The sequence below is a fragment of the Marmota flaviventris genome, chromosome 3, assembly GCF_047511675.1.
Source record: "Marmota flaviventris isolate mMarFla1 chromosome 3, mMarFla1.hap1, whole genome shotgun sequence".
NCBI classification, from domain to species: Eukaryota; Metazoa; Chordata; class Mammalia; order Rodentia; family Sciuridae; genus Marmota; species Marmota flaviventris.
Window position 1 is genome coordinate 47,811,764 of NC_092500.1, and position 12,543 is coordinate 47,824,306.

The 12,543-nt window shown below is 40.3% G+C and overlaps 2 protein-coding genes across 6 annotated transcripts in view; one reads left to right on the forward strand and one right to left on the reverse strand.

Annotated features, from left to right (window-relative positions):
- Best3 (bestrophin 3) overlaps nucleotides 1-9,742 on the forward strand; it is a 34,048-nt gene extending 24,306 nt beyond the window's left edge. The window contains exon 9 of the mRNA XM_027927326.2: nucleotides 8,830-9,742. Coding sequence (XP_027783127.1) covers nucleotides 8,830-9,742 — 913 coding nt within the window. The remainder of the gene's footprint in view (nucleotides 1-8,829) is intronic.
- The window catches only part of Rab3ip (RAB3A interacting protein), a 162,466-nt gene that overhangs the window by 116,747 nt on the left and 33,176 nt on the right, over nucleotides 1-12,543 (reverse strand). The gene's annotated exons all lie outside the window — the stretch shown is intronic.

The window sequence follows — 12,543 nt, forward strand, 5'->3', positions numbered from 1 at the left end:
TTTCTTGTAATTATACATAGATGTACCTAGGGTACACAGAGTTTTTAGAATTGTACCGTAGGTGATATTGGTTTAAATATATGAATATATATGTTGCAGCAAGCAAAGATCATATTAAAATTTGGTTTAATATACTTTTAGGTTGATTTTTTCCTTCAGTAATCCTTTCTTAGCCAACTATATTAAAACATTTTAGCTTTATAAGAAAATACAGTCTGATATATATTAGTGAAAGATTGTGTTATAAACTACTAAAAATATCTCAAACTCTGAATCACCAGCTTCAACAAAAATGTATTCTTAGAAAATTGATTTGGTTTTTTTTCCCCTTAACACACCAAAAAGGAAGGAGACACCTTCCAAAGAGAGGAATGTGCACTCGGCTCACAATTGTAGAACTCCTCGGAGTCTTTCCCAGGCTGATCTGGGGTCACCACTGGTGCTCAGTTTTTACTTTTTAAATGGAATCAGAGGTGAACATAGCTTTATTTCATTTTCTAATGAAACTACCATAGAATATAATAGTATTAGGGTGAGGGTAAGTAAACCTCCACTTTTCTTTGTTTGTCAGCCAGCAAGGGCCAGAACAGTATAACCAAGGTGGTAGCATGAAGCTAGATATGCCTTTTCAAAAGCACAATTGGGGGCTGGGGTTATAGCTTAGTGGTAAAGCTCTTGCCTTGCATGCGTGAGGCACTGGGTTGATCCTCAGCACCTCACCTTGACCATTTGATAAATACTAGACAACAGCTTTGATGGTGATTCTGCACTACAGAAGGTCAAAAATAACAGTGTTCACCTCTAATGTGTTTGAAGAGTACATTTTGCTTTGCCCGTGTTTAAATGCTCCTCTGCCTGTGTCTCTGCCCAGATAGATTCTCAGGCAAAAATTATCAGCTCTCTCTCTAATGTAGTTGCACAATATTAAGTACACTAGCAATTTTAAAATAATAAACCTGATATGAGAACTCACCATATTAAATATCTTTTTCCTAAATTCCTCATTTCACTTTTTTTAAAATGACCTCAATATTATTGTTTGAATTTAAATTGTCAAAACAAACCTTCAAAAGTAGAGTAGAAAAAGAAAGGCAAGCATCATAAGGTTTCATCAAACCTTCAATCTTTTTGAAGCTCTATATTTACCTAATCACACTAGAGAAAAGGAAGTTGTTTTGCAAAAGGCTCACTTTGAGGGCTGGGGTTGTGATTTAGCAGTAGAGAGCTTGCCTAGCATGTGTGAGGCACTGGGTTTGATTCCCGGAACCGCATAAAAATAAACAAGTAAAATAAAGGTATTATGACCATCTACAACTAAAAAAAAAAATCTCTAAACAAATGCATTAACTCTCTAAGTCATCAGTACTATTTTGGTCTTTCTGTATCTGACACACACCAAGAAGTGTGGAAATGTGCTGAATATCCTCAGGAGCCAATCTCTGCGGTGGGAAATTTCCTGCACCCTGACCAGCCCAAACTTCTTAAAGAGCCCTTCACTAAACCACTGCTGCTTATGCCTTCAGCTGTTTGTCACTGGCAAGGGGGTCTGTGGGGATGATGGTTTTATTGGGAGCTCAGTGTGTATTTTGAAATGCTGGGTTTGAGTTTTTCCTTAAACATCAGGGGGAAAAAAAATACAATCTAGACATCTATCTGTCCTGTAGAAATAATGCACACTGTCCCTCCTAAACCCAACCCAAAGCAACAAGTCTGACTGGCTTAACATTACCTTTTCTTTCTCTCCTTCTCTGACTCTTCTCCTCCTTTTCAAAAACAGCCCAATATATTACACAGCCTTTCTTATTCTCATGTGTCCTGTATGTCTGAAGTGATGATTTACAGTGTACAATAAATGTACATAACAGGGTTGGCAATGTCTGGCAAGTGGTGAAGGTCCACTATTTAGTCAACCCTATCTTCCTTTCCTCAAATATCTCAGCTTCTGCCAGTCCTTATATTCCTCTCCATTTACCCAGGGCCCCCAACTTACTATGAAATTGCTGTTAAGTCATCCCTTGTAAGATTTTAAATGTACAGTGATTTTTTTTTTTTTTTTTTTGGCACTGAGGATTGAACACAGGGGTGCTGTGTCACTGAGCTACATCTCCAGCCCTTTCTTATTTTTTACTTTGAGACAGAGCCTCATTAATTGCTCAGGCTGGTCTCAAACTTGTGATTCTCTGGCCTAAGCCTGCTGAGTCATGGAGTTACAGACACGCACCACACATCTGGCTAAAGGACACTTTAACCGGAGAAAATGGAGTGACCTTCAGGCAGACACTGTCATTTCCTTCAACCCTGCAAGAAGTCAATAATGATTTAAAAACCACTTCTGAAAGTTTGCCAGTCATTGACAAGAGTCCTCTTTATATCTTCTACTGTCCAAAGCTTTTTGGCAGAGGTTACCCTCTTTAAACTCCCAAACAACCTGAAAGGCAAATAAAGTACGATGATCACCAGTTTATAAACTATAATACTAAGTCACAGAGAGGTTACGTGAGTCTCCAAAGGTTACACAGTAAGTGTCAGCCAGGGTAACAGCGATCCTGGCTCCCTAAGCTCTCAAAATGAATCTTTCTGTCTCACCAGAGACAATTTTCCTATTCCATCTCTAAAACACAATGGCTATGAGGCATTTTCCATTTGTCTTTCTATCTCTAATTACCTACCTATCTCAATCCAAATGAGTTCCAAAACATAAAACCTTGCCTTTTTAGCTGACCATCTATAGTATATAGTAATATAATGAGGGTGCTTACATTCCATCATATAATGTTTCTGCTATAGTTGTTTAAATGGAATTATATTTGGATCTCAGAATTGAACTAACCTTTATATAAACTAAGGGTACATTTTTAAATCAAATAAGAATAAGCAGAAAGTATAAAAAAAAACACCTAAAAGACACACCCAAGCCCCTCAAATGGGAAATGAAGACTGTCCCTGACCCCCAGCCAAGTACTGAGGATTTAACCCAGGGGCACTTTGCCACTGAGCTACATCCCAAACCCTTTTTATTTTTTAGACAGGGTCTCACTGAGTTTTCTCATACTTGCTATCCTCCAACCTCAGGCTCCCAAATAGATGGGATTACAGGCATGTGCCACCATACCTAATGAAATAAAGATTCTTATTTTATTTTATTTTTTTTATATTGGTTGTTCAAAACATTACAAAGCTCATGATATATCATCTTTCATACATTTGACTCAATTGGGTTATGAACTCCCATTTTTACCCCAAATACAAATTGCAGAATCACATCGGTTACACACTCACATTTTTACATAATGGCATACTAGTGACTGTTGTATTCTGCTACTTTTCCTATCCCCTACTATCCCCCCTCCCCTCCCCTCCCATCTTCGCTCTCTACCTCATCTGCTGTTGTTCAATTCTCTCCCTTGTTTCCCCCCCTTTCCCCTCACAACCTCTTATATGTAATTTTGTGTAACATTGAGGGTCTCCTACCATTTCCATATGCTTTCCCTTCTCTCTCCCTTTCTCTCCCCCCACTCGTCTTTGTTTAATGTTAATCTTTTCCTCATGCTCTTCCTCCCTGTTCTGTTCTTAGTTGCTCTCTAAATAAAGATTCTTTTAAAGTATTCTATTATGTGCTCTAAGCTTTAAACCATTTTGTTATCAACCACAGTTATAGTGAAAATCATAACTTTTAGAAAAATTAAGAGGTGGGCATGATGTGTTAGAGATCTTACACGGAAGTATTAAAAAGAAAGGTCCTTTGGTCATCATGCTGGAGAGTTTGACTATTGCTCCCACATGGCATAAATACCTGAAGGACACCACTTGTCACTTCTTGAGATACATTGGACACCAAGTGTTCTTCCAAAGATCCAGACTAAAAGTATAGAAAGTTTTCAAGTCGTATTTCTTATCCTAAGCATTAATCAGGCTACATGCTTTTCATGTAGCCTTTCCAGTTTGGACACTAATACCATGCAACTCTGTGCCCTCCATTCTCCAAGACAATCCGTGGCCACCCACTGCCTCTGGAAGAAAGTCCAAATCCATTGGCCTGGCAGATGACTCTTCACAACACACTCCAGGACAATCTTTCCAGCCTATGCTTGATACTGTCCCCTGTGTCTCAAAAAACTTCTTTTTTTTTTCTTCTTCTTCCTTACTAATACGCTAATTCCTGCCTTATTTGCTCATCATCACTTCCACCTGGTCCCCTGTCCTTCCTTCTCCATTTATCCTATTCTGATTTAATGGCAAAGTCCAGCTCAAAAACTTACTTTGCCCCAAATGTAATTCATATGCATGCCTTCTGCCTCCTTTTAAATTATAATTTTCTAGTATCTAGCACACTAGGCATCTAGTGCAACAAATTGTTGATGGTAGATGATCAGTAAATTAGGGGGGATGTGAAATAAGCAGATAAATATCATGCATCCACAGCACACTCTCCTGAGGCAGGAAGGTGCAAGAGGGTTTCCCTAGAAGGTCTACCCCATGTCAATCAGTAGATCATTAGCGAGAACACTAGCCTCTTTGCCATTTGTCCATTGCACTTAATTTTTCTTCAGTCTATGAATTAGGAAAGTATTTCTCTCACTGTAGTTGAATGTACATATCCACTATACCAATTTGAAAGTTTTTTTTCCTTTTGAGTCACAAAGTTTTGAAGTAGTAATAATATAAATTATTTTTCCTAGAAGATTGTGTCTAAGTAGTTAAGGAAGGACTGAAGTTGTGGCTCAGAGGTAGATCTCTTGCCTAACATGCATGAAGCACTGGGTTCAATCCTCAGCACCACATAAAATAAAATATTGTGTCCACCTATAATTAAAAAATAAATATGGAAGGGCTATGTTCAAAGCACAAAGTGAACCACTGCTCCAGTAAGAGTGGGCAACCTTGTCTTGTTCCTGATCTTATAGGAAAAAATATTCCCCTTTACCTCGGTATGATGTTAGCTGTGGAATTGCCATATGTGTTGAGGCTGACCTCAAACTCCTGAGCTCAAGTGATTCTCCTGCCTCAGCCTCCTGAGTAACTGGATCTATGATGGGTGCACTTGATCTAAACCCAGTCTGGATCATGTGCCTACACCCTGGCAAGGGAGATAGCCCAAAGTATACACAGATTGGAGGAACTCATGAATGTTATCTCAAAAGCAACAGAACTCCCATCACCTGCAGACATTAGAATCTTCTAGTCTAGGCCCAGTATAAACATTGTTCTCACTGCTCTGCTTGCCACGCATTTTAGATCTTCAACAGACTCTGGATTCTTGGCAAGTGTGACTAGAGAGACTGGTGCCAATATATATCATAGGGCATAGAAAATGTTTAAGGATCACAGTCAAGAATAAAAGTAGTACTGCTCTGTTTCCCCACCAATTTAACATAGAACACTGCCATGCTTGAGAGACCACTTTGCTGGGGTTTTGGCTCAGATGGACTGGTGTAATTAGTATATTTATCTGTCTTATATTCCAATTACTTAATCTCCAACTCATCACATTATGTATAAACATTATGCTTGGGCTTGGGTTTTGGCTCAGCTGTACAGCGCTCGCCTAGCGTGCACAAGGCCCTGGGTTCAATCCTCAACACCACATAAAATAAATAAACAAAGGCATTGTGTCTAACCAAAAAATAAATATTTGAAAAAAAAATAAAAATTAAAAAAAATAAATATGATTGTCCTAAATTTAAAAACAAGAAGTAGTTAAGGAAAATAAATCCCAAATAAGTAGTCAAGATCCCAAATGGAGGACAGATGTGTGTCCTATAAAGAGAGATTGCCAGCTTGACCTCAAATCCCAGAGCACATCCAATGTGGCAATCTTCATAACCAACTGTGCTGTCCCTCCTCTGATGCCCTCTAAAGCTAAATGGATTCCTGTGAAGTGTGACTGGAGATGTGACCTAATGAAATCCAACGAATAGGGTCACCGGGGCCACTGAAGCATGAGTCTGCGTTTCCCAAGTCGCTGTAACAGAATCTGCATCTGCACAGCAGAGGGTGGGTCAGGAGGCTATCTGGTAGCCAAGAGCGCTGCTGGGGCTTTAGAGTAACAGCACGAGGCTGTAATCGAACACCATCCCAGGACACTTACCCTGCTAATCATCTCAATCATCCATCTTTTATTCATAAACACAGGGAATACATTTTCTTTGGTTGCTCCTTTTGCCCTTTCAGGTTATACCTACATTATACCATGGTATATTTTTCTGTTACGTCACATAAAATGTAGCTGGCATAAAGCATCTTGTCTATACCAACACTGGACTGGGACAGCATGATTACTGTTGATCTCAGAGACAGCATGAGTGTTTGTCTTTTAAGGGCAAGGATTTAAGTAGTTCCTTGAGCCCCACTAAGACTAAAAATGCACAGAGATGTGAGACAACCATGTAATCCAAGACAGGAGTAGACCTTAGTACCAAACAGGCTTATCATTATCTCAATTACTCATTTTATTTCAGCCTTGAACATGACTAAGAATGGTAGGATTGTTTGTTTTATTTTTTAAAATGTTAAAAATTCAACAAGAAATTCTTGACCATAGAAAAACCATCAAACTCACTCCAAAGAAGGACCTAATCACAATCACCTTGATAAAGAGCTTCTTTCCACACTTTTCCTTGTTGAACAGACAGAAATGCAAAGCCTTCACCAGAAATGTTTATGGATTACTTTTGGGAAAGGACTGCCCTGGGCTCTGGCTCATGCCTTGACATCTGTGTGGCAGGCTTTTCATCAAATAGGAACAAATGCTTTGGAGTCAGACTTCTTGTTTGGCTCTTACTGGCTGTTACCATTAATGAATCTCTCTGGGCCTCAGTTTCCTCCTCTGTAAAATGTGAATAACAATAACAACTCACATGATTATTGTGATAATTAAATGAATGTCAGCTCTTAATTTTACTCTCTTGAATTTGGCTATGATTCATTATTTTGGTATGTTTTATGAGTCCTGGGGAAACATGACCTTATTTAAAATATATCTATGCAATATATATTCAAGTCTCTAAATCAGTGATTCTCAAAGTATATTCTGGGGACACCTAGGGATCACCAAGACATATATATATATATTTCTTTTTCTACTCTACTTTTGAAGGTTTGTAAATATATATATATATTTTTTTTCTTTTAAGATGGACACAATACCTTTATTTTATTTATTTATTTTTATGTGGTACTGAGGATTGAACCCAGCACTTCACACATGCTAGGCGAGCGCTCTACCACTGAGCCACAACCCCAGCCTCACCAAGACCTTTTTAAGGTGTCCTTAAGATCAAAACTATTTTCATAATAACACTAAAATGTTATTTGCCAGCCAGGCACGGTGGCACACACCTGTAATCCCAGCAGCTTGGGAGGCTGAAGCAGGAGGTTCGAAAGTTCAAAGCCAGCCTTAGCAAAAAGCGAGGCACTAAGCAACTCAGTGAAACTCTGTCTCTAAATAAAATACAAAGTAAGGCTGGGGATGTGGCTCGGTGGTTGAATGCCACTGAGTTAATCCCTGGTAACCGTTCTCCCCCCACTCAAAAAAAAAAAAAAAGTTATTTGCCTTTTCTCATTCTCAGTCTTTCATAAGTGTATAGAAATCCCTACTTATCCACCATTTCACTTTCTGAGGTTTCAATTTCCCACAGTCAACTGTAGTCCAAAAATATTAAATGGAAAATTCCAGAAATAGACAATTTATAGAATTTAAATTGCATGCCATTCTGAGCACCACACACCAATTTTCCTGGGACATGAATCATCCCTTTGTCCAGCCTGTCCATCCAAGCAGTATGTGGTCCCTGCCTTTAGTCACAGATTAGCCAACTCAGTTATCAGATAGTACAGTATCTACTACAGTAATTGTGTTCAAGTAACTCTTATTTTACTTAATAATGATCACAGAACACAAGAATAGAGATGTTGGCAATTTGGATATGCCAAAGAGAAACTGCCAAGTACATCCTTTAAGTGAAAGGTGAAAGTTTTTGATTTACGATAAGGTTTCTAAGATCTACAATAAGAATGAATCTTGAACTTATGAAATTGTGAAGAAGGAAAAAGAAATTTCATGCTAGATTTGCTCTTACACTTCACATTGCAAAAGTTACTGACGTAGTGTGCAAGTGCTTAGGTAAGATGGAAAAAGCATTACAATGTATGTGTATGGGTCAGTATCTGCAGTTTCAGCATCCACTGGTGGTCTTGGAATATGTCTCCACAGATAAGGGAGTGGGGCTACTATAAAGTGGAATTTTTCCAGAAACTATAAGATAGGTGATGATGTCATCACTTAACCACTAAATAGAACATGTGTTCTACTTCCTTGTGTTTTTAACATTCCTCAGTTATAATTTCAGATACAGTAAAGAACAATAGACATAACCTAAATAAACAGGTCTCTTTGGGGTACTCAATAATATTTGAAAGTTTAAAGGGTCCTCAGAGCCTGGTGCAGTGGCACAGGCCTGTAATCCCAGCAGCTTGGGAGGCTAAGGCAAGAGGATCTTGAGTTCAAAGGTAGCCTCAGCAAAAGTGAGGTGCTAGACAACTCAGTGAGACCCTCCCCCTAAATAAAATACAAAATAGGGCTGGGGATGTGGCTCAGTGGTCGAGTGTCCCTGAGTCCAATCCCCAGTACCCAACAACAAATAAATAATAAATAAATAGATAGATAGATAAAATAATGAAAGGGCCTCAGACTAAACAGTTGGAGAACCTTGGCTAGACTATCTCAAGTTAAAGTCTCCCTTCCCTATCTCCAAAATCTGTAATGCAAAAATGTCAAACCCATCTCCTAACGTCAGATTCTGCCCCCAATGCCTTCTGTCATTGTTTCAGGCACTCTGAGTCTGACTTCCCTGGCGAGGAGTGGCTGTGGGACTATGAGAAGCACGGCCAACGGCATTCGGTGATCAGGAGAGTCAAGCGGTTCCTGAGTACCCACGAGCACCCCGCCAGCCCCAAGAGGAGGAGCTTTGGGAGGCAGGCCAGCGACAGCTCCATGTTATTCCCGCTCAGCCCAGCTCGCGACCTGCTGGACGTGCCCTCAAGAAACCCCCATAGGGCTTCGCCGACTCGGAAACAGTCCCACTCCCTCGAGAGCAGTCCCAAGGTGCACTCCAGCATGGGAGAGCTGTCCACAATCAGGGAGACCAGCCGGACCAGCACTCTGCAGAGCCTGACCCCGCAGTCCAGTGTGCGGGCCTCCCCCACCAAAATGCCACAGGTCCCCGAGGTACTGGTCACCGATGCTGAAGCTCCAGAGCCCTCTTACGAGGGCCACCACCATGACTCCGCTACCTCCATCTTGAGCTTAGAGTTCACCGGGGTTCAACCCAGCAGGACTGGGCAGCAGGAGGACCCAGCGGGACTCCTGGCCCCCTCCGAAAAGGGGACACCTCCTCTGGGGCCTAGTCCTCAGACTGGTCCAGACAGCGACGAGAGACACCTTTTTCTGTTCGAGGAAGACCCAATTGAGGATAGGTTCCCCAAAAGGTGGAGTCTCCCAGAGTTCCGCGAGCCTAACCACACCTCCCTGGCAAACCTAGGTCCAGATCCCCTGAGCCCCGTGCCCGCCCTGTTGATCGACACGGAAACGTCCTCGGAGACCAGTGGAACCAACTATGGGGTCGGCTCTGGAGTCTCTCCTGATATGCTGTACTTAATGGAAAACCTGGACACCCAGGAAACCGATATCCTAGAATTTAACAACGAGCAAACGGAGGGAATGCCACAAAGTTCTAGGACCTAGTTCTAGCCTAGATTCGTACTTTACCAAAAGCTCAGCATTAGTCCCAGAATACCCAAGGGGCTGGTCTTTTTTTTTTTTTTTTTTAATCACACAATAAGCTACTTAGAACATTGAAGGGCATTAGGATCCTTTTTGAAAACCATGAAAATCAAACAAATTCACATCATCCCCAAATTGCTATCATGGAAGTTATGCACACCATATTGAATTATCCTAACCAATAAGGAGTCTTGTATAAATATATATGACTTAGAAATTCACAGATTATTATCTTTGGAAGGGCCTTATAGATCATAGTCCAATCCCCTAGATACAAAATCCAAAACAGGATTCTCTCTTTCTTTTCTCTTTCTTTTTCCTTTCTTCCTTTTTTCCCTTCTTTTCTTTAACTATAAAGATGGGAGATGTATCAGAATGCCAAAGGTTCTTTTGTATTTACAATATTTTGGGGCTTTCCATTGACCTCACTCCCACTTTTCTATAACTGTTATTATTAACGTTTTCCAATTCTTAAGCTCCATCCATGTTAGAAAGCTTCATTTCTCGTCAATCTTCCTTTTTTTCTTTCCCTTTTATTCTGTTATTCTGTTTTTTCCTTTCCCTTTTCCTTGTCTTGCTCCTTCTCCAGTGACTCACCTGTTTTACAGGTGAGAGTATTTTATAGTATTTTCTCTTTCCAGCTCTGTTGCTTGCTTGCTTCTTGCCATGGTATTCAAAATATGAGGAACTGGCAAAACATCCTACCAATTAATCAATGATGTTAACAGATCTCCCACTCTTACAGTCTCATTGTAGAAGGGGTGTTGGAGTTGATGGTGACCATTCTCTCAAAGCCGTTGCTGTTTCTTTCTTTTTCTACTCTTTGATCTTGGACACTGGAGAAACTAAAGCCAAGAGGATATGAAACTTGCATAATCAATTGCTGTGGAACCAAAGTATAACATGGCTCAAATCTGTTTAACTTGAACTCTGAAACAAAAATCCCAATTGTGTCACAATGTGGGACCAGTTACTGTGTCTAATAGGTCATTTGAAATGAAAGAGGATATTGGAGCTGGGTAGATAATGGGGTCCAGGACTGCATGATGGGGATTGGATATTGACTGAGTCCCTCTTTTAGGTGGCCATTTGTTGAACCTCCCATATCTGCAAGGGCTTCCTGAGGCTTACCACTCTCAGTATTTGTTGTCTGATAAAGCCTGGCTACCTATGGTTTAAGAAATAAAATCATCCTAAGCTAAAACTTACTGGGTGCTCACAGTGTTCCAGGCAGTGGCATGTAAAGTTCACAGATAATGTCTCTAATCCCCATAGGAATCCTGTGGGATCAATATACTATTATATTCATTTTGAAGATGAAGAAGAGGTGTTGAAGAAGTGAAGTAATGTGTCTAAATCTCACAGCCAGGAGGATCTGGCTCAAAAGCACACACTCTTAACCATTGTGCTTCCTCTCTACCCTGTGCTGTCTGTAAAGCCCTGAATCTGCCTGCAGTTTGCCTGGCGTTCTACTCCAAGGGAGCTATTATGGTTTAGATATGAGGTATCCCCCAAGAGCTCATGTGTGAGACAATGTAAGAAAGTTTAGAGGTGAAATGATTGGGCTATGAGACTCTTAACCTTATCAACACATTAACCCTTAATTGGGAGGTAATTGTAAGTAGGTAGGGTGTAGCTGGAGGAAGTAGTCACTAGAGGCATGGCTTTGGGGTTTATAATTTGTCTGGTGAGTGGAGAACTCTCTGCTTCCTGATTGCTTTCCTCTTGATTTGCTTTCCTCCACCACACCCTTCACCATGATGTTCTGCCTCATCCTGTACACAGAGAAATGGAGTCAGTCCTCTATGGACTGAGATCTCTGGAATCATGAGCGCCAAATAAACTTTTCCACCTCTAAAATTGTTCTGTCAGGTCTTTTGTTCCCAGCAATGAAAAGCTGACTAAAACAGGAACTTTGCCCAAATTCAGTTCATGCTGAATCTCTCCAGCCTTGGAGGACTCTGTGGGTCCTGCCTGCCTAAGTCTACCTGCATCTTTCATGCATTCTAAGAGGAGAGCAACACTCCAATTTTGAACCTTAGCCACAGGCCTCTTCATTTTTCATGACAGAAGAAAGTTGGCAGGATCCTTCTTTCCCTTGCCCCACTCCTCCTAATGTGCAGTGTTATAATTAGCATGTTTTCATAAGACATCCAATCTCAGTGGGCCTTTTAAGCTACATGAGAGCAATGATTTTACTTTAACTAGCTTTTCTCAAAGCACTTAATGGAAATAATATTAGAAGAAATGCTACACATTGATGGTTCTCTATATCAGTTGATAGAGCATTGAGAGAGCACTGACATTCCCAAAACATTACTTACAAACTATGGGATCAAGCCCCACTGTGAGACTTCTAAAAGGCCAGAACCCTATGCTCCTTCCAGTCATTAGCCTCTTCATGCAATTTTCTTGAGTGTTTTAACTTATGTCCTTTCCTTTTCTTTGGCTCCATGTATTCAAATTCAAATAAATTTCCACTTAGCTGCTTTTGAAATATAATCAATTTCATTCCTAAATCCAAGGTGATAAATTATACACAAATCAAATAATATCTGTTGTGGAGGAATAGGAGAGCATTCATTTACCTCTACTTCCATCCTTGCCTTATACATGTTCATCCAGAAAAATTATTTAATTTCCTCAATATTTCTTCACAATTTGAGATGACCTCCCATTTTCTCCTTGCACAGAAAGCTGAATTATGACTTGTTCAATGAGCCCATCTGGAAGAAATCAACTATAAATTCAAGCCAGCAATT